Source organism: Rhea americana, unplaced genomic scaffold, assembly GCF_003343005.1.
Source record: "Rhea americana isolate MKP2758 unplaced genomic scaffold, rheAme1 scaffold_18, whole genome shotgun sequence".
Lineage (NCBI taxonomy): Eukaryota > Metazoa > Chordata > Aves > Rheiformes > Rheidae > Rhea > Rhea americana.
The window spans coordinates 7,767,201-7,789,589 of NW_028185927.1; the positions used below are offsets into that span (position 1 = coordinate 7,767,201).

The following is a 22,389-nucleotide window of genomic DNA, read 5'->3' on the forward strand; positions in this document are numbered from 1 at the left end:
TAAATTCTCAACACTATTTATTGCTTATGAACATCTCAGYCTCCTGTGTTAGTGCTTTGGAACTGGCTGCCTAGCTGCACGGACCTGCGCGGTCAGGCTGCACACGTTTGCGCGTTGTCTGTGTCTGCCTGTTAGTTCCCATACGCTGCTGTGTGTCTCATCATCTTCAAACTTGGTTACCCAATTTAAACTGGATAACTATGGGATAGAAATCTCAAAGCTTTTTTTAAAAAAAAAACAAAATCGTGAAAATAAAGAGCTATGGATATGGGAAGGAGACTCAGCTACTGTTCCCACTAAGGCAAAGGCTGCAGTATGAGGCCACCCCTAGTTAGACAGCAGAAAATCCACACAAGAATGCCCCAAACCCATGAAGGAAGCATAATTTGGGACATGCTTTATATTAGATACTGTAAGATTCAGCCCCAAGACAGATTTACAGGAAATGAGCTTCATTAGCTCCTCTGGTCACAGAGTGAGCGTATTTTTGCTTGCAACATTTGTTCCGTTACTGTACTAGGGATGGGTGTTAGATACAGGGATCGTAAGTGCCAGGAACATTCTTTCTGTTTTTGAGGATCACTAATATATCTGCTTTTCTTCAAACTTGTAGTACCTTCCTGCTTTTAATCATGAGCAGTCCAAAACTGGTTGCTAATACTTTTAGATGTGCACTGTCATTAATGACAAGCTGTATGTGTTGAGAGCTTCTAATTGATAATGACTGGTTTTGTATAGAAAGCACTTTGTGGTGTTCATGTGTAGATGTGGATGCAATAGAAGTGTGAGCTAAGGGTGAACATGGGGAGTCAAGATCTTCTTTAAGTTCTTAACCTATGTTTTTGTATTGCTTCAGTCTCTGGCTTGGGGAAGATCACTTTCTCTGTCAGTGCCTAAGATTCTCTACCTGCAAAACAGGGTTAATGTTGTCCTTCTCCAAATGTTCCTACCTCCAAGGAGAATTATGCAAGAGAACTAACTCACTGATATTTTACATGATTTTTAGCTTAAAAAATCCTATAGTGTTCTAAGTATTTTTCAGATTTGTACCTCTAAGAACTTGTCAGGGAAGCGCATCTCTGCAGCATTGAGTTCAGTCTGCCAGGCAAGATTATTTCCGAGTTATTTRCTTGCAGTACTAGTAGTTGTAGGGCACTAACTGCTCCAAAACTGCCTCTGTCAGGGTTTCTCTAGGCTTCTGCTCTCCCTAGATCCTGGACCTTCAGGGTCCTGAGTGACGAGGGCTTTCTTGGACGTCCTGAAATCTCTTCCCAACCCTTCCTTTGTGTGGTCAGGCTCTGTTCTCCCCAGCTGCCCTTTTTATTTGCACAGTAGCTTCTCCTGGTTTCCTGTCCTGTCCCCCTGGAGTTCACAGCAGGGCAGTATGCTTTGTAGCTGAATCCAGAAGCCATGGTCCGTGTCAGCTTCCAGTCTCCCCATCCTTGCCTGGAAGGCAGCCAGGATCTCAGTACAGCGTGGAGACAAAGGCCTTTTTGGAAGTCCATTATCCCCAAGAAAAACATCTATGACCTTTCTTTAGGAAGGTCTCAGCCCAGCTTTTGCTGATTGGACTTTGTTACAGGAGTCCCTGTTTGCCATTTTTCGGGGTGACAGACCTCTTGCCCACRTGTGTCGAGGGAAGGGACCAAGACTGCATGCTTTGCAGACTCCAAGATCATAGTGATTTTATTAACAAGAAAAAGAATTTAAAAGAAATAGTATACATAATATGAGACAAGGCCCAGTGAAGTGTGACCTGTGAATAAGAAGGGGGCAGTGACTTGGGAGGCTTATCGTAACCCCATGACGTGTCAAGCTCTAAGGCGCAGCAGACTAAACCAAGTTTTGTTTAGTTTAGTTTGGCTGTTTTGGGTCTTTTTCCCTGCTTTATTCCGGACGGCATTTATATCAGTAGTTATTCGAAATCTGAAAGCTGGGATCAAGGTAGAGCGTCAGGGGAGGGAGCGGTTAATGGGGCTGGAGAGCTCCGGTGCTCTTGCCCGGGCGCGGGAGCGCGCGCTGAGGAGCAGGCCTGCGTTGGCTCCGGCGCTTCCTGCTCTCCCTGGAGCTCTGCCTGCCAGAAGCGCTTCCCACGCGCAGGCCCTGCCATCTGCCAGAGAATTGCGGGGGAGAGGGGCTTTCCTGTCTTCGTGCGGACGCCCAGCCAGCCCTCCGACTGCGGTTTTCCGTGGAGCCTGGAGCCCACTCGCTGTGGCTGTGTGTGTTTTTCACCAGAGGAGAGACTGGGACAAACGCAGCGAAGCGCGCCGCTCCCGAGGTCAGTCTGAGGTGACTGCTGGGTGCTCAGCTATTCCCCTCGTCTGCCGTCGCTGCTCTCCAGCCCTGAAACCGCGTGGCTATGGCGCTGCCTCTTTGCCCCGGGAATCCGACTAACTCTGAGGAGAGACGAGGCAGAGCTCCGACCGAGCCGGTCCGCTCTGGAAGGAGTTGAGTGCTTTGCAGAGCTCACACGGAGGCACTCCTCGCTGCCCCCCTTGCCAGCTCCATCGCTGCGTTCTCTAGTGTCTCATAACATGCAGTTTGTTTTATTTCCTTTATCAAATCTGCAGCATACTTACCCCCCCTCTGCTTTAGGAAGAGAAACATATTTTGTTCTGTGATGTTACTGGGATTTCCTTTCTGTCATTGCCAACCTAAAATTCCTTGTTCGGGGAGGGCACCCTAGAGCCTCCCGATGTTCTCAGCACCTAGCCGGCTGGACTGAGGAACTGGCATTGTAAGATACTCCCTGCGACCTTTTTCTTTCCTGACTCGGTCTCAATCCCAACTCCCACACAAAGAATATCTTGGCAGAGTAGATGTAGAAAATGGCTAAAAGCAGTAAAAGCTGTGTGTCTCTGAAGATGGGACCCACTGTATGACCTGGTTGGGCATGGTGATCTCTTGCTTTTTTCCTCTGGAACAGTGTCAGTCTGTGGCAGCAGTGAGCTTGTTTGCCTTCCTAGAAGCTAGTCCCAGTGAGCAAGGGTGTAAARCTCAACTTTAAAATTACTTCACTGACTTGACCACTAAACTCTTCTTATTTGTGCTTGGGAATGTGAGGGTCTCCTTCAGCAGGCAGATAGTCTCCCTTACAAAAATGTCAYCCACTCCATCAGATCTCTCAACAATATTCAGAGAAACACTATGGTATTTTTGTTTTCTTTTTTGCCAGGTTCTGTTTGCCAACCACCCACAATCCAGCACCAGCCATGTATCTATGTCAGCTGGCTCTGCTGCCCGCAAGACATCAAGTGCCACTTCCAGTATCCAGAAGGCAGCCAGTTTGCACAAAGTGATGCCATCCCAGAGTACGCCTTCTCAGCTAGTTCCAAAGCCTCCAGCAAACCACAGGCAGGCAGTGGCCAGAAAGGCTGCAACACAGAGGATTTCCAAGTAAGTCTTGTCTCTCCCTATGCACCACAGAGAGTTGACACTCAACTCCCACAAAAGGAATCTGGGAAAAGAACCTGTCTACCTGCGACTGAAGTGTAGATCTTTCTGGGTATGCTATCCAAGATGAAATCTCAGAACACCCTGACTGAGGTAAACTGCAGTAGGTGTTCACTATTGTGAAGCTTCGTGTTTTGCAACACAAAGGTAAGCAGGACTTTAACATCATATGTTTGTAAGAGCGTAGGAACTGCTAGGTTGAATCAGAGGAGTGTTTGATCCAGAGTGGGGTTCAGTTGCCTAAATACAAGTTGCTAGTGCCATTTTAGATGCCCAGGGCTGTTCCRYCTGGCCTCCAGCTGCTGCTTCAGATGAGCACAAATCTCCTGTAGGTCCTGTGTTTATCTGCCYGTCCCATGCAGATGTCTTAAATAACTGACAGCATACAGTATGGTCCTTGACATGTGTGTTTAGGCACTTGAGTCACTCCCCCCATGTTTAATCTTTGATGGGGACTAGAATCTGGAAGGTCAGAAGAAGCTGAAAAAAAAAAAAACTTAAGCCAAGTTTCCCCATAAACCCAACATGTAATGATCAGCTTATGCTTTCAGCACAAGTGTTTATTTCAGTTAAAGTGTTTACATTCTGCCTAATTTAACGATAGGTTTCCTCATTACCTGTTACTGACCTTTTGGTTATGGTTTTTGCTRTTCTAAGGTAGATGGGTTTGGTGTGTGCTTTGTTTAAAAACAAAACACTCAAGTGTGCTTCATGAAATGTTGTTTACTTTAAGTTTGCTTTCTTTCCATTTCTTGGAGTATCTCCTCTTCAGTGCATTATAAGAGAATATGAACAGGAGTTCAATTTTTTTTTCCTTATTTTTACCTTTCATCAGTAGCTGCCTCATGTCTCTGTTTATCTCCTCTTAGTCTAAAGCAATWCCATCATTTAAATCCTTTATCAGGTTTTTCCTTATATGTCAACCTTGTTTAATCTCTGAATACTGAAGGGGAATAATTGCATTCATAGCTACTTCCCTTATATTCTATGACCAAAAGAGTTGTAAAGCTTTCAAAACAGGTTCCTGTGAGGTTCTCTGCATTCCCCCCCCTCCTTGATTAAAAGAGAGGAGACTTAATAAAAGATTAGTGAGGAAAGACCTTGTGAAGATGGGCACAGTCAGTGTGTGAGGATCAAATCTGGAACTGCAAGGCATAGTTAAGGAGTTGGGCAGAACTGTGTTGGAGAAGCTCATATATTTCCTGCCTGTACTTTTATTATCTTAATAGATAGCACATTAAATTCATCCCTCAAAACTATTTAAAAAGCAAATGATGTTAGTAGACTTCATCAACTCAGCAAGCGCAGATTTGAGCATCAGGTATGACAGGTATATGCTGGTGGATTTGCTATCTGATTTCTTTTATGCTGGGTGGCTCATGTTAGTACAGGTGACAAGCTATATCAGTGGGTTTCTCTTCTGGGCAGTAGGGATGTGTATTTGAAGATGCCGGTGTGCTGTGCTCACTTCTTGGCAGAAGAAGTGTTTATCCTTGCGAGATGGAATTGCAGCTCCTTGGACAGACTTTACTTTGCTGCATTTTTGTGGTTTCTGCTCTGTGACAGGCAGGAGTGTGGGAAAACCGGAAAAAGTTCAGCACCAAAAATGCACAGAAGGGGGAAAAAAAGCAAAAGATTCCTTCAGAATTTCAGAAACCTAATCCAAGTATTGAAGGCTGCAAGGAGCCACTCCGGAAATACTTTCCAAGTTGCCTTTTAGTCTCCAGCACAAGGCTCCAAACCCATTCTTGCCATTCATGGGATCTTGCAGTAACATTTTTTCACTTACATGGAAAACAGCAGTGCCCAGCTATTCTTCCAGCATACTGAGAGCTGATCGTTGCTCTACGGTTGTGCATTACTGTGTCTCAGTCTAATTTAAGCCTTCTATTGTTGTCAGGAAAAAAACAGAGGTGCATCAACAGAGGAGAGTGAATGGAGAGAACCCTCCATCTCAAAGAAGTATAGAGATAAAAAAGATGCCTTGCATGCTGCAGCTTGTTCTTTACCTTTCCTGGTTATTCTATACAGAGTATTCTCTGTTACTGTGTATAGTCTGCTTTTAAAAAACTTCAGTAGCAGAAATCCCACCATGAGAGTCTAAACAAACTTATTAGAAAGTTTTTCCGGATGTACAATTTGATTTTATCCTTTGTTTCATACTGTTGTACTTTGTTCCTCCTTTCTGAACCACCCTAAAGAGTTTGCTTGCAAATAGTTTCCATCTTTTGAATATTCTTCTACTTCTTGGAGATTCCTAGTGTTGCTTAGACTTATTGAGGTTTTTTTAACCTCAGATAGTAGTTCCACCTGCCAAGTCTTTAATTGTCTCCTGAATTTACGATATTTTCTTCAGCTTGTCAGAGTGTTTCCATTGTGGCACCCAGAATAGTAATTTTCCAGTGTGGGACTACTGTATCCGTAGGTTATGACATGGCAACTATCCATCTGCATAAAATCTAACGTAATTTTGGCTTTTTGGCTGCTTCATTTCTCCGTAAGGTCATCTTTGATTTGCTAYCCACACTCACCCCTAATTCTTTTTGGCTGTTTTCCCGACCTCTTTCCTCAAAGAAGGTCTCAGTGCTATATATTATTTCCACAAGACTTATACTCACTGAAACTAATCCCATTTTGTTCATTCTGATGTTAAAGCTCTTTTGTCTTATTTTTTCCCTTAAATTCCTGTAAGCCAGAACTTATTTCTCTGTCTGCTCTTTGCACCTCCTGGCTGTTGTTGAACATCTTAATAAAAATCTTCGTTTCAAACTTGTTTGTAGAATTCCTCCAGAGACTGGACTTTGAAGACAAACTAGAATCAACTTTGTCTTTTTGACCTATCTCTTCCTTGCATGCATTATCATTTCTTTCCCAGCCAGCACACGTGGCCTCCAGAAGAGGGAAAGAATAAGAGAAAAATGAAGTACAAACAGAATGAGATGCTAAGGATGAACATTACTGACTAATTCAAAAACTATCTTGTAACTTGGACACTTCCCTGGTTAGAACATARAGGAAAAAAAGTAATGGAACAGCTAGACAATTCAGTCTTTTCTTTTCTATTCCCGTTCTCTCTCGTTTTCTCTCAACTTGTAAAAGGTGGTAGGTTGACTTTATAATGGATTGTGTCCAAAGCAGACTCCTTGCTTAAGCTAACAGTGTGGAAAACTGGGGCCCGCATTAAGATGTGGAAAAAGACTATGGCAACTGGGAGAAATGGTTTAATATGTAGCTGTATTCAGAAATGTAACCCCATAAAATGGTCTTGTGGGGCTCCATATTTTTGATTAAATGTGCTCAGATTACAAATAAAAAGATARTTTTTGAAAAGCTACCACCACAAACTCTTCTTTCTTTTCAAGAGTCAGATTGGGTCCTTTCCACTGTGTGTGTTGCCACTAGTATTGGCAGGTTTCTGAACCATGTCATTCTATTCCTGAAGAGACCTGTTGATAACTAAAAGCACAGTTTTGAGACAGAAGTCACAGAAATAGCATTTGTAAGACAAAGGATGAARTAGATGTCCCCAGAAGCAGCATTTGGTGTACAGGACTTTCATGTTACAGATGACAGCATGAAAAGCAGAAATGTATATTAGCTCTACTGTCAGAACCCAGAGTGCATTTGTATAGCTGGTAGAAAGAAAATCTTTCTTCTTTTAGGAATGACTGAGTCACAATAAGTAAAAATTTCTGCACTACCATTCCTATGGTAACTTTTTAGAGAACTACTCTAAGTCAAGAACTTTGAGAGCATCAAGCAGAGGAAGGTCTTGGACAGGTTGTGAACAGAACTGTCAGTCAAAGAAGACATTTTAGAAAAAAAATCAGTCATCAATGCTAGACTACTATATACAGAGAGAGAAAATACCTAGTAGAAAAAACAGGCACTTAGGTCATTCTTACTTTTATAAGCAAGAGAGCCCAGTAAGAACACTCAGTTTTCCAACAATAGACTRGTACATTTGAACTATCAGGAATATTGTACAACATGGCATAATTTCACGTATTGAACTTTGGTGTAAATGTCACTCTCAGCGTCTCTATTCAGGAAGCCTTTTCAGTACTCCCTTGAAGTCACAATACCATGACACAATCTTTCCACCTTGTTCTTCATTTGTATATTTGCTTTGCATGACACCAGCAGTAGAAGATCCAAATTTCTGCTCTATTGTAACTATTACAGGAATAGGGTAGAGGTGATGTGTTTCTCCAAGGTTCAGAAAGTCCATCTCCTAGTTGGGTGAGGTCCTGACTGCAAACAGAAACGGAAATACCCAGCTGGTTTTGGACAGGCTGGCCAAGCCTGGCAAATGTGACAAAAGTAGAGGAATGACCACAGAGAGGGCTCTGTAAAATGCTGTGGCTCTGGTTTTTATCCTGTCTTCCCCATGTATGGWTATTCACTGGCACATATGAAGCGTCTTAAGTGAGCTGAGCATATCACATGTACAAGCTGACGGCCCACTGTAAGGAGAACGAACAGCAGAAGAGAAAGCACGCAACTATTAATGGGACCGCTTTCACATTCTGCTACTGCTGTACTGACGCACGCTTGTTTTTTTAGCTCCTGAGCATCTGGGTTAATCAGGCTGCCTGACCCTTGGATGTTTTTGGCAGCAATAGCAATGCATCTGAGAGGTGGCTTGATTCAACACCCTGACACAGTTGGGCTTATGAGGCTTGCAGCTCTTAGCTCCTGGCTAGCCTCAGTCRTACACATGCGGAGACAGCCTGTCCAAGAGCAACAAAAAGGAACCAGCCTCCCTGGCTCTGCTCTTCACATCCGTTGCTGTCCTCTTGTCAAACCTAGGCTTTGTGTGATCTGAATTTGTTAGCATCAGTTCTGTTCCTCCTGGCCCACYAGATTAATTCATAGCATCCTAAACATAATTCTCTCATTGTAACATCCTAATTGTAACATCCTAAACAACTAGGTTATTACAATAAAGGTACTCAAAATTTAGCCAGGAAAATACGATTTCTCTGTCACCTGTGAAACAAGAGCATCCTCCAAATTTGCAGTTTGAGGTTGGGCAGCTTAGGGGTGGTTTAGTGCCTAAGTGAAGAAAGTCTGCCAATTTCAAGGAGAGGTTGTGTTTAAGAGAGAAAAAGGCCAATGGCAGATATTGAAGTGGAGAGGACAGTGGGGAAAGGCTGCTTCTGTGAGTAAAAAGAGGAAGAAGTGGAATGGTTTGCATTAGAGAAGTGGAAGCAAAAACRTCACATTAAAATCGGGGAAATGAGAAAGGCGATGGGGTTTCAGCCAACCCAAGGAGGATGAAAGTGGAAAGGGATTAACTCAGTTTAAGCAGCATATATGTTCTGGCACTGGAACTTCCATTAGGACAGCGGAGAGAACRTGAGGGGTGAGCTTAGAGTGGTGAGAGAGCTAGGACACAGAGGAAGATCTAAGAATAAGCTGTATAAAGGTGACAGTTGAAACTACAAGAGTCGAGATTAAGTATGGGTGGACAAAAAAGAGGGAGACAAGCCTGTAGAAAGAAAGGGATTCTCTAAAGGTAAAGCAAACTTACAGGTAGAAGTGTCACTGTACCTTGTTAACTTTTTGTTGTACTTGATGGTATTCCTGAAGACATTTTGAACCATTAATCTTGCATTTTACCTACAGAAAGATGAGCTGGATTTGACCCTAAGTCATACAGCATTAACAACATAGGCAAACTGATTATGAGCATGTGATCTTTATGTAAGAAGCATAAAGAGTACATCTGGATTCTGGAATCCCAGATGGACCATGCAGTATCAGCAGCAAAAGAAACTATAAGTACAAATCCAAAATTCTCTCCAAGAGGCAATACATATAGAAAAAAGCACGTCATTTGACAAAAGCATTTCAAATTATGGTTGCACTGAAGTAAGGGGCTATGTTTTGCAAATGTCATCTCAGAACCCCCYGTCCCTTCCCATCTGGACTCCAACTGATTTCATTCAGATCCAAATGCGAGAAAATACAAGAGTCCCCCACTGGCCTTTTAGCTGCCAGGAGCACCTGGCCTACTGGCAACTTGCTGACTTTGAAATTTGAAGGCAAAAGGTTTCAGACAATATTGTAGAAACTGCACATGTGTGCCTGGGTCTGTTAGTCATCAGGGCCTCATCTGGGGATTGAAGATTACAGTGGTCTCCTGAGGAAGAGCGGTGAGTAACTCTGTATAACATAGCAGAGTTGAATGAGTGGAAGAATAAGGATTGTGGCAGAGAGGCAGGAATGCTAAGTGCAGCAGTCTGGAGTGATCAGAACAGTGCTAGGCTGGAGGGAAGAGCAGTAGGATAAAGAAGGAGAGGACAAATCAAGAATAAATGGATAAATTCTGTAGATTTTAAGGACAGAATATATCCCATTTTGACTCCTCTTGTGAATAAACCCATTATTACGTAGGAAGAGACAGTCTCATTTTAGTAATGAATCTCTATAACACAGGAAGTTGTACTCCACAGGGTATAGTTTTACTGTATTTCAAATGTTGAGCTAAATGCAGGAGAATTTGCATGAAGTATCTGCTTGAGGATTGGCACAGGGTTATTGGAGATTAAAAGCTTCCTTTGGATCTCAGTGTCTAAGTAAGAAATCTTTCCTCAATGAGTTTTGTCTGCTGAGACAAGGTACAAAGTGCAAGTACAAAGTTTGCATTTGAACATAGCATGTTTTGCCAGCCCTCTCRCATGCAATTCTGTTCTTTAGGTTGCTTAATCATTTTGCTTTGCACCACTGGAATAAGGTGTTAACAGCATTACTAGTTGTGCTGTGCTTTGGCACTCCACTGTAATTTCCCATCTCTTTTATCTTTCAAAATCAGCTTCCTAGCAATGTGGAACAACTAAGTGCTTTAGGTGCACGGGAGTCTTGCTGGTGGCTGTGTGCTCCTCCGTCTCCCTCAGCCTTCTTGGAGCTGTTTACTGTCAGTGCCCATTTCAAGCTATGATCACACACAGCTTCATAGCTACAGTCCTAGTGAGATTATGTGAACCTGAACTCCCATTTTTTTGTTCAAGACCTTTATTCTTCCTTGGTATTTCCCCTCTYATCTCTGTCTAATCTGTTGCTTTTACCTGTCAGGGTGACCTCCACTGAAAGGCAGCTAAATGGATTCCAGAACAGCCTTAACAGTGTTGCATCCTGTGAGCCAGGCACAAAATCCACAGGTGAGTGCCAGTCCTGAAGCCTGGGAATGGGGGGCATGCTGGGATGCTTTCATCTTTCTTGAGAACTGACAGGGAAAAAAAACCTAACTTCTCAGCAAGAAGAAGAAACACAGCAGCCTACCCTGCGTGTAGTAGTTTCTAGGTAACAGCCTGGGATCAGCTGTGCAGGGAATTTATTCCTCCTGAGAGTAAAAAGACTAAAATCAAGGGAGCAATGTCTGAYTTTTGTAGAGCTGGAAGAGAAAGATCCCTAAAACTGTGGCTGGGAAGAAACTTGGCTAAAATGGCCCCACTTTGCTCTGGGCTTTGGCTCAAAGAAGCTCTGTAGTTTGAGTTTAGTCTTTAATAAAGGGCCAGGACATTCTTTACATTTTTCTTTGGTCTTGCAGAAAAGCCCCTTAATTCAGAAAGACTTAATTGAGACTTGTGAATCAGCTGCATAGTGAAATCAATCAGTAGAGCTAAAAGCTCTCAAAGGAAAATTACTGAGACCTGTAGAATCAAATTGTTCTTCCCTGGTGATTACTTTATGCAGAGAGGGTTCTCTGCTGATAGGGTCTCAGGAAATGAGGACTCAATCCATTTTTCGTTGATGCAGAACTATTTGCAGTAGATTCTAGTGCTGATGAACCCAAATCGTGGGTGGTATATTGCCCAGGGTAATTTGTGGTGAGGCTGTAATGGAATATATATTGCCAAATTACACTCTAGAATGCTTTGAGAGAATTATGTTTCTGATCTTTGATTTTGTTGTGAAAACTCTGAAAATATGGCTTGAGTATCACTAATACAGTGATTTCTGCTTGTGGTTTCACAGGCTGAAACAAAAGTTTGCACAGTGGTAAACTGCCCCATTCATCTCTTGGATATTTAGCTCTGAAACTTAAAGATGACATTTCCAGCATTAATGTCAGTGATTTTATTGCTGATCCTCTAGCACAAACATTCAGCTAATGCACATATTGTACAATTCCAAACTGCCTCCCACGCTTTACCACCTGCCAAAAACTCTAGCTATCCTACCAGAGATTTTATAGGGTGAATAGCCATAGCCAATAAAAAAGACCCTACAGCGCATTGGAACGTGACAGTGGAGAAGTGGAGTATAATGGGACTACCAAAATAAACAAAATAATGTCAACACTGTAGTATATGTACAGTTGAGGCAAAAGTTCTGGTCTGCTGTATAGCTTAAGCTGATTTTTTAGTACAGTATGTAAAGCCAGGTTACACATAGGTTTATCAGTAAATGTAAAAATGTAGTTCTCAAGATATGATCAAACTGGTTTGCTGAGTGGACTTACATGAAGATGTTTGTGTGCCTTCTTTCTCACAATTTTCAGAGCTCTCTCAAGTTGCCACCCTGCAACTTCTAACCTCTATGGGGGTTTCTCTGTCTCTGCTCTGAGTGCTGTTGTTCATACATGTGTTTGTGGTAACTGCAGGCAGTTTTCTGTCCTTCCTGTTTCTGTGCATGTGTGAGGACTGTTGATAATACTGATGACAGAGAGCAACAACCAGAGTTGCAAGAAAAATACAGGCTTGATAACAACTACAAAGATGAGGATAATCACCCTCTCCAGGAGTACTTAGCATCCTGTGAGGACTGAGAATTTTGCCTCATGTGTTTTTTCTGTAGGATTGTGCTAGCTGCACTAGGCTAAACATACCCTCTCTGATTTCGAAAAAAAGGCATTGAACCTGATGTTTTACTGAGAGTGGTAGGGCTTAAATAGAGCCCTACTTTGACTAGGCCTAGGCTAACAGAAGCAGGGTCTGGTGAGTAGGTCACTCAGAGCTTCCTTGTCCTTAGGAGATGTATATAGCTCCAGGAATAGCACTAAATATTGCAGTGATTGGACTAAGTAGAGCAAAACAATGTTTGTTCTTGGAAAATGAGGGGGGGGGGGGAATGACATTTTCTTCAGCTTTGCACCAAGCCACTGGTATGCATCTGAGAATGCTGTGCCCAGTCTGTGTGTCTCAGAGACTACTCTGGTCCTTCCTGCAGGAACAGCTGTTTTTCTTCTTCACTCTCTCTGTTGATTGCTTATAATTGGCCCTGATTTCCCTCATCAACAGCTTATTTGGTGTTACTGTTTCACATGTATTTAGTGTCCTACATACCAACTAGAGAGACTGGAGACACAACTCATAAAGCAGATTACAGAATAAACTACAAGAATTTGAAGGTAGCAGGCCATGAAAAGCTATGGAGGTAAAAGAGGAACCAGGCAGAACCTCTGTATAAAAACACACATAAATGTTCAAAAATGTCTGAGAAGCTTGAATAGCCCTTCATTTAATAGAAGCCTGTGGGACAATTAATATGTGAGTTGGCACTGCCATTTCATACCATTGTATCAGGCAGGTTTTGTGAAGAAAACATCTTGGGAGAATGAGGAAGTCATTTGACTACTATAGGTCTACTTTTGCTCCCTGTTAGACTGGGCCTTTGTGTGACTTTGGAAATGGGAGAGCCCAGTAAAGTAACCACTGGGAAGTTCTGTTTGTATGTCTGGCAGTGTGGAGCTGTATCAGTAGAGTCTTTTGAGCTGCACCTCATCTCTCATCATTTTGTGCTCTAGAATCTGSTCTTGGATGAGTGCTGGCCCTTGTAGTCCTTCAGCTGGGTAAAAAAGTGATACCTGTTAAACAAAACAGGTTTAATAGCAAAAAATCTGATGTTGCACCAAGATTTCACTCAGCAGCTTGCAGTGTCTTGCAAATCTATCTGCTTCCAACATCTAACGGTGGGATACTGTAGTGCCTAGGGTTTGGTCTGGGCTGGTGGGCATAATGCCGTAAAAAACAGCCGTATTTTCTGTTTTGCAGCTTCTTTGGAAGTTGGCTGTCAAATTGTATTTGCCAGATCCAAACCTTTATCCAGCTATTTCAGATCCGCTAACACAGTCACAGGGCAGAGAAAGAGAAAGACAGTATAGGCTGGGCCAGCTTAAGGGGATAGTAACTTCTCATGCTGTTAGCCCACTCTTCTTCGCATCTCCTCCAACAGCCTCTCTGAGGAATAGKAGATATTAGGGCTTTGCAGACAGGAAGCATAAAGGTGTCACAAATGACATAACCAAAAGTGAGGGTGATACCCATAGGAAAAGGGAGTTGGGCAGTATGGAAACTTTTAACCAGATTGTTCAGAGGGCAGTTCACTGGTGGCTGGTCCTGCAACTGTAGAGAATACAGGCTGTAGATACTGTTGAGCAGTGGGCTCAGGCTCTTGAGGACAGATCTCTTGAGATGAAATAAGACGTAGAATAAAAGCATTTCTGCAAAGCAGTTTAGGATATAGAGGCAAGTGGGAAGGCAGATATTCTCAGGAGTACCTACAGACAGGAAGATAYAAAGATTTAAACCTGTAAGCTATCACTTGGGGTTTATGTGTAGTGTTTGAACAGACRGCTTCCTCTCAGCTCTTATAAGTGTGAAAAAAATACTAAGAATTACTACCTGTAGGGAGCATTCAAAATGCTTCTGATCTGATTTTTCACTGACATTGAGCACTCACAGTCACTGGTGTACTTGAGTGTCTGTCATTCTGAAAGATAAGCTATAGGATAGTCGTTATCACATTGCTTTTTTATCCTGAGCTACTTCGAGGATCGCTGAGTATTACCCTGATTGTTTTCTGCTTCATGGAACGTAACAGTTCAGTTAGTATTAGTGAAATGGGTGATGAGAATTGAGAAATCCTCTCTCTCTTCCAAGTCTCCTTCACTATAGCTTGCTGAGTAACAGCTAAGCTAAGTATTACAGTGGGTTGTTCAGTTCTGGGCTGGCTTTATGAGGCTCCGCATTTGATATGGCTAGCTCAGATGATTCAGGAAGGAAGCTAAGGGCTGGTCAGTTTTTTTACTTTCTATATTAAGAGTTCTAGGCATATGGAAACACTTGCTGCATCTTGCTATTTTATTTGTTTTTCCTTTGTAGTGGCATTGTGTGAATAATGCATGTATTCCTTTTCTCAAGAAAGTCAAGTTCCAGGTTCTAGAACTTGAACCAAGAAAGTCAGGTTCTAGGTCTGTTTTTTTCATCAAAATTTAGCTTTTGAACAACTGACAAGAAACACCAAGGAAGTTCTGTAGCTAGTTGGAAGACCACATACTTAGATATTTATTATATTTATTATTCATCATCTTTTTCTGAAAATGCCAACAAAAAGCAAGTTTCAGGGAGAAGAAGGAACAAAGGGCACTTCTGTGAAAACAGAACAGCGTAGTTCCAGGTAGCTTTTCTGTTTCTGAGCTGGACTCTTGCCTGCAGCAAGAGCCTGGACACAGGAAAAGTCTGAAAGTGTAGTTAACTCCTCAGTGCAATTGTGGAGTGGATACACAAGGTAATGACCTCAACTGATTTGATTTGTAAGGGTAACAGCGACTGTGAATGAAATCTGTGTTGTGTTTCTCTCTTTCCTCTACTGCCAACTTCTTGAGTGTCTTTGAGATTTTTATTTCTTGTTTTTATTTTAAAGGCTCCAGAACAAAGACTGCCTCCAGGGTTCTGTTTTCCCATGGCAAAAATATAACTAATGTGCTAATAACCTATATAATTACAGACAACTGTGAATCATGATTAAAACTGTGCATGACTGATGCCTGGCTCCAGACTCAACAGGACTTTCACCCTTTCATCCTCAATGATGCAGTTTTGTTGTGCTACTGTTTATATTGCTAATGCCCACATGGCTTTTCCAATAAGTGTGATCGCAGAAAAGAACATTGGAGTTATTCATCTGGGAAGGTAAAAGTTAGTAATATGCTATCAGTGTCTGAGAGCAATGAAGGCTTCTAATTCATGTAAATTCTTAGTTCTCTGCCTGGTCTGGCTTAAAGCATGAACTCAAAACTAATTACGTGTATTGCTGTTCTCTTGGCAGCACTTTTAAGGAAGACGAGGGTCAAAACTCAGTCTGAAGCTAGTGAGGAAGCTCCTTGAGCTAGGTATGGAGTTGATTTTATTCCCTGTGATTCCCAGGTCTTTATCTGAGCTTAGTTATAGGATGATGCACAGTTGTTTTTTACTTCAGACRTTCACTTGACCCCCGTATCTTCCTGAATGCAACTCCTGAAGGTATGCGACTCTGAAACTGAAATGTATCATCATCTGTGAGAGCTTAGAAATGGACCCTAAACTGTCTAAACTGTTTTGACCTCGTGCACATAGGAGGCAGGCTGCTGTTTTCTGGTTTTCTAGTGATTTCCTTCTTTAGCATAAGGTGAAGAGACATGCCTGAATGCCCTGTCCAAATAAGATGAATGTGCAAGCAGCTGCTGTCAGGTATAGAGCAATGAATGGAGCCTTCCTGCACATCAGTGATAGAAAGGTGCACTTTACTTTCAGGTAACAGGAAATCTACAGGTAGATTGTGTATTTCTAGAGTTCTTTATATCCAGGATTATTTTATGGTGCTTCATAAGAAGGCCATGTAGCTCTTGTTGTTGGAAACCTGAAATTATAGTTAATGCTGGAGGTGTTAAGCTGTGATTGACTGTTGTCTACCCTCTGCTTACATGAGTGTTATTCTTGAATTACAGCCTCTTTTATATACAGTCAAGGAAAGAAATTTTAAGAGTTCTTTCTGCAGATATACAAGTGTGCAAGTGTCAAAGTTGCCCTGCACCAACATGGGGGGTGTGGGGGGAAGTCATGTAAACTCACTTCATATTATTTGTCAGATCTAAAMACAGAAAATGCCCTGAGTTTGGAGATTCTTTTATCAGCCATTGTCTTTTGGTTTTCTTGGAGCAATGGGATGCATAGCACTGCCACTATGCGTGGCCTGTGTCAGGCGCCCAGCCATTTGCTGCAGTACAGTTGAATTCCCAGCTGCCCAACCCTGTCCAGGCTTCCTCAGCTTCTGCAGGCTCCTCTGCAGCCTGGGAAGGCAGTAGGTTGTTGAGCMCCAGGGTATTTATTTTTATGTTGATACCACATTCCCTAGAGGAACCTTGGCTACAGTTTCAGCTGATCTGCCCACACTGACAGTATCTGTCCAAATCCTTCCTCAGGAGCAGCTGGAAGCAGAAATCTCTTGGGTTACCGCACTGTGCACTGCTGGTATGCCTCCTCCCTAACGAATCCTGTTAATTTGACTCCTTCATTTGCCACCCTCCTGATCTTCTCTCGTTGCTGTGATTGACTGCACAAGTGGCCTTGGCTTTGAAAGGTGACCTTCAAATGAGCACCTCGAGTAACCTCCACCTCAGCCTACTTCGGCTACTCAAGTGCAAAGTATCTTATGACACGAAAGAGCAACTTTTGATGTCACCTCATTGTTTATCCTAATCCAGGAATAGAATAATGATTCTTCCCCATAAATCTTTCAGAACCACCTGTCCGGCTGAGAAGCAATCTGTGGGTTGCTGAAAGGGAACAGTGGTCTGAATTGCAGCACTGGATCAAACCTTTCCAGTGCAGCCTTTCAGCCTGCATACAACCTTTGGCCACAGTGCTAATAACAGTCTGTCAGCATCTCTCTACCCTCTTTGTAGTCTGTCTCTCTGCAGAGAAAGGGTTATTAAGAAATACAATCAGTCCATTTCATCATACTTTGGAAAGGAGTGGAACTTGATGTGGTAAAGATGGGGTGAATCCTGCTGTTGTGTATCCSTTTTAGGGAGGGCAAAGAATCGGTTATGATGGAGGGTATTTGGTTTCACGTTTGTTCTTAAAATTATCTTTCTAAACCATTGTTCTTTCAAGTATCACAGAAGCATCCAGGAACTTCTCTCTCTCTCCCCTGCTATCATCTACAGTTCCATAAAGAGGCCAAACAGGAGGAAAAAAGTCCCTGGTATAGTTGTTGATGGATAATTATCCCAGGTCAGATAATGACAGATAAGCCCGTGGCACCAGATGGACCAGAAGAGAAAAGAGAGGGAAGGGAACACCTTCTCCTTAACACATTTCTCAKGACTCTGGAGGAGGAGGGAACCATGACTGTGTGACTAGCAGTGAGCAGATATTGATATCTCTATCAAGTACCTTTAGAATACAGACACCATCAAGGTGGATCTCTAAATTTAACAGCAGGACATGCTTATGTTTGTCTGAGTTTATCCACTTACCAGAAAACTGTGGGAAGTCTCATTAAATCTCAGCAGAGTATAAATCTCTTTTCCAAAAGCAGAGTTCTGACCCCTTCTCAGACAGGAGTAACAAGATAAAGTCAAACTCAGCTATCCCCTCTCAGCTAGAACTGAGGGTCATGTTCACTTCTGATGATCAGAAATTATATTTATTCCTTAACTTGTGAGAACAGCCTGCTTCTCATGCTTTTAATCAGCCTTTTGCCTTTTTTATGTGAAAGGAAGGAGCATTTTCCTATTGTTACTGGTCTCATTCTCTTGAAAGTACATTCCAAGTCTCAGGAACACTGGGAAAGTAGGAGAGAAAGAAAAGGATAATCTCTAGAAATTGGCTTCCTTGTTTAAGAACTAGACCCCAGCATGAATTTTAGGAGCCTTCACTTGTGACAGACTCAAAGAAAACTCCTAAGTGGTATAAATAATGACTTCAGGCAGTTAGCATTTCTGCCTAACTGGGAGCTGAGCTCTGCATGTTCTCAGCAGTTAGGTGATGGTGAACTGCCTGTATTTGTTTGCTCTGTTGGAAATGTCATTCAGGATCAGGTGTGCAAAGACTGGGAGAGGTTATATAATTCCTTGGATTTTTCTGTCTCACATCTGGCCCTTGGCATTAAGCTACCTGTAGAGAGGATGATTTTGTCTACCCAAATGAATTTTGTTTTCATCTGGCATTATTTTATTGGAACTAAAAATAGAAGCCAAAATGTGTGTGAATAAGGTAAAAAGAGTGTCTGGAGTTATGCAGTGTGTGGGGAAGAGCCAGAGAAGACACAGCTACATCAAACCAGAGAGTAGGGAGCTGAATAGGAGAAATCAGAATGAAGACTGTTAAGTACACAGGGACATTAGCAGTTGGGGTGAGGAGCCCATCTGGTGCCTTCTCTGTGAWGTGGAGAGCAGGGAGGCTTATGCTCAGCTATGTCTCCATTTGCTAATGAGGCTGCTAACCACTCCTTTCATGCAAGGAGACTTCACCCAAATGAATGCAGTTGTATGTGCCTGTTTTTGTCACCTCCCAAGTAGAATTTCATGAATTGGAACTGCTGCTTTCCCTTGCCTGCGCAGTCCAGCAAGCCAACTTGAAATTGTGCCCAGAAGATGGGAGAGGGAAGGCTGGCCCTTAGTTGTCAGCTGTCTTGGCTTGCTAGTGTTCCTCACCCAAGGATATAAATAAACTCTATCCGTTTATCACCTTTCTTAGTTGTGCTGTATATTATCAAGAGAAGGCTGGGCATCAATCTAGGAGTGGGAATTTCCTTTAGGATATTTCATTTAGGATAAGAAATCTGAGTATCTAAGATTATCAGAGCTTTTCATGGAGAAAGGAGATTTGTGATTTTAACACTGGATTCAGTAGATTTGAACATGTTTTTCAGTTCAGCCACAGATTCACTGGGTATGATGAAAACAGCCCATACTGGCTCTAAAAAGTATTAGCACAGGTCCCTGACCCAGTACTGTCAGTCAGCCTGGTGCTCTGCTCTGTCTCATTCCTGCTATTTGGAAGCAGGGTAGATTAGGTGCTGGTGTCCAGCCTAAACTGTGTAAATCTATGCTGGTAAAGTCTACATGGCACTGAATTTTATTGTGCTGATATCCCATACATTTCTTTACACAGTTCCYGTGATACTGCCCTGACTCAGAATCATACCAGAATCAGAATAAAATTATTCCCCCTCCCCGTGTTCTAAGGACAGAAATATTATTTTTTTTGAGGTGCAGTTTTGGATGACATGATAGTATGTAAATATATGGAAAGACATACGAGCAGATATTTTATGTTTTAACACCTCCTGGCAGGCAGAAATTAAAGGAGGTTCATTCTGTTGTATGTGATTATTCACTGCTATGACTGTCTTTGCCAGAGAGAGTAAACACTTATTGCCTGGTATCAGAAACAGTCTTAGGTTTTATGTCCCCTTTAGTCAACGAGAGATTCTTGAAAGGAGARATGGACAATTCACCTCTAGCTTTGAAATGATAAAACTTCACATAATTGTATATATTAATATTTATGAAATAGGTTGAATTGCAGCAATGGCCTCAAGCTGCACTCATGGTAAGAATCCACATATTTACATACAGACATAGGAATGACCCTCTCTGGTTGAGTCTGCAAGTAACCACACAAGAGGAACTCATCAAAGTGATTTCAGTTCAGTCTGTGAGAAAAGGCAAACTGTTCTGTGCATTTCTGTAGGAAAAGAAAGGCTCAAAAGTCTCTTCAAAACAGGAAGATGAGGTTGAAGTTGGCTGCCTTTCTCATGTGCCTTTGTTTCCTTAATATCAGCAGATTGCCAAGGGATAGGTTTCTGGACTGGTATCCTATCTTAATGCACATAGTTGACAGTTTGGTTCCTAATTCATGTTCCAAGCTTTCTGTGCAGTGACACAGCTGGCAATCCTGCTTTCTAAACATCTTTCCAGATCCTTTGTGCTCTGTGATGTTTGGCTCTACTCTGGGCTTTCAAGGAGAGCATATTTTTTAAAACCTAGCAATATTTTTAATAAACAGAGCTCTCAACAACTGTCGCTCACATGCAAGAGCAAGCTGATGTGCTAAATATACAGGACAAGCTTTACCTAGTAGATTAGCCATAAAATGCAAACTGTCCAAAATAAACTTGTTCATTTCTAAGTGTTTTGGATTTTTCTTTTTAAAGGAATGTCTAAGGACTGCTCAGTAAAAGAAGTGAAGACGACATTAACTTTTTTCTGTAATGTGCCTAAGTAGGAAAATGCTGTGATATGTAGAATTAAAATCTCTCTGTTTAATMCTGGGAGGAAAAAGCTTTTTCGTATTCACAGTTCATGCCTTTCAAAGATCAACCTTTTGACATACCTTATCCTTTTCACACCCTCATCTCTTCTGCACTGATGTCCTCAGCATCTTGTGGAGTCAGGGGTAAGGGTTCCTATGTAAGCAAATGAGTAATGGACATAGAAGGAAAGAAACAAAAGCCTACTGAAACAAGATAAAGAGATGCAGAGCTACCAGAGGAGCATGTGAATGATGAGTGAGTTTGGGAAACAGTGAAAGTGGTATTCTAGGCTTGAGAAGAATACCAAGATTACTTTTTCAGGCAGTAGCTCATGAAATTAGCTCTGTCATAYTGATCTGTGCTCTCATTTCTTACTATAGAGAGATGTTCTGTGAAAGGGAGACCAGATTTCTGCTGGTGGCTAGTTCTGCGATATGCAGGCCAGTGCAGCAGTGTTTTGCACAGTATGCTCCCTTGTGATTACTCAAAAGCTTTGCTTTGTGTTTTTTTCCAGCCTCTACTCACAGYGAAGGACTAACACTGAACACCAGGTGAGGAACCCAGGGCATTGCTTCCAAGTGTGGAGCAAAGGAGAAAGCAGCAGTGACTGCTCATACCACCATATTCCCCAAAACAATCAGGTAATGAGGAGGACCTGATGTGAAAAGARAAGAGTACCTGAACGTCTGTGAAAGCTGGTGATAGAGCTGCAAGTTGAGGTGAATGGTTGCCTCTGAGAGCTTCTGCTGCTGAGCCTTGGGATCCCTTCTTTCCATCTCTTCCTGATCAGTGCCCGTAACATCTTTCTGTAAGACAGAGATCCTCAAGCTGTCTGTATTATTCTTCCCAAGGTCCAAGTTTGAACATAAATCTCCTCATCTGCTCAGCCATTTCAGTCTGTATTAGTCTTGTAACAGCAAAGATTCTCTGCTCTCATTACGTGGCAACCAACAGCAGAGAAAAATATTAGACTGTATGACTAGAAACATTCTTGTTGGTTGCCATCTTGAATTTTGGCACAGAACCGTGGAAGTGCTTGGTTTGAATAAAGTCATTTCATTTGTTTGTTTTGGTTATAATTTCAGTTATTAATTCACACCCCCAAAATATTTGCTTTTATATTGGACAGGATGTTAAATCTGTCATTATGTTTCACAAYTGGATGCTTATATTGTGTGTGGCTTATTTTTGTATTTTGATTTCTGTTTGTTTATGCTTTATGAACTTTTTCAAATTGGCTGATGTTTTCAGACCCAGGCTTGAACCCTAAAGCCCAGGTGGCTCCTATCAGTTGTAATAGTGGCTTGGAGAAGCACTCCAGTTAAAATTTGCCTAATGCTATGAAACTTAATTTGTTGTGTTAGACAACATCAGCAGCTGGAAATTGTTTTAGAGAGATCCACCCATCCTTAAAATGTACAGGAAGCAGCTTCAGCTTTGGCTCATTTTTGGTGCCATGTTAAGGGAAAAAAAAATCATGATTTTCACAGTATTTTCCAACTTCTCCTTTGYTGAACAGCAAGTAGTATGATTATAAGAGATTGTGTTTTCAAGAGCACAAAAACTCCTATTGTTTRTATCAGAGCCCTCAGAGGTTGTATTCAGTCTGTTTGATCTGTTTCCCTATTCTGCAGCTCTCCTGTCATTTCTAYCCCATGTAATCAGTGCTAAGAGATGATTTTCATGTGTTGACAGATAGATAATGATCAACCCAATGGCTGATGAGAAGAAACAATGTCAGATGGGAAAAGTGTTTTCTCTTGCAATGATTGTTTGTGTTCATGTTCACACTTTGAGTGTGCATGCTTCCTGTCATTCAAGACCAGAWAAATTGTGAGAAGATGAAAAAACCATGTTCATACCCCATTAGCTTCACTCTCCCTCATGCTCCAGGCATGAATTCAT

General features: G+C 42.0%; 1 protein-coding gene across 4 annotated transcripts in view; it reads left to right on the forward strand.

Annotated features, from left to right (window-relative positions):
• TTLL5 (tubulin tyrosine ligase like 5) overlaps window positions 1–21,549 on the forward strand; it is a 129,533-nt gene extending 107,984 nt beyond the window's left edge. For 2 of the 4 annotated variants that reach the window (XM_085301772.1, XM_085301774.1), the window contains 3 exons: window positions 3,176–3,396; window positions 10,534–10,619; window positions 15,511–15,587. In XM_085301772.1, coding sequence (XP_085157898.1) covers window positions 3,176–3,396; window positions 10,534–10,619; window positions 15,511–15,569 — 366 coding nt within the window. In that variant the 3' untranslated portion in view covers window positions 15,570–15,587. Of the gene's footprint in view, window positions 1–3,175; window positions 3,397–10,533; window positions 10,620–15,510; window positions 15,588–20,998 lie in introns of those variants that run through there. The other 2 variants (XM_085301773.1, XM_085301775.1) reach the window with 2 other exon arrangements.
• Window positions 21,550–22,389: the final 840 nt, after the last annotated feature.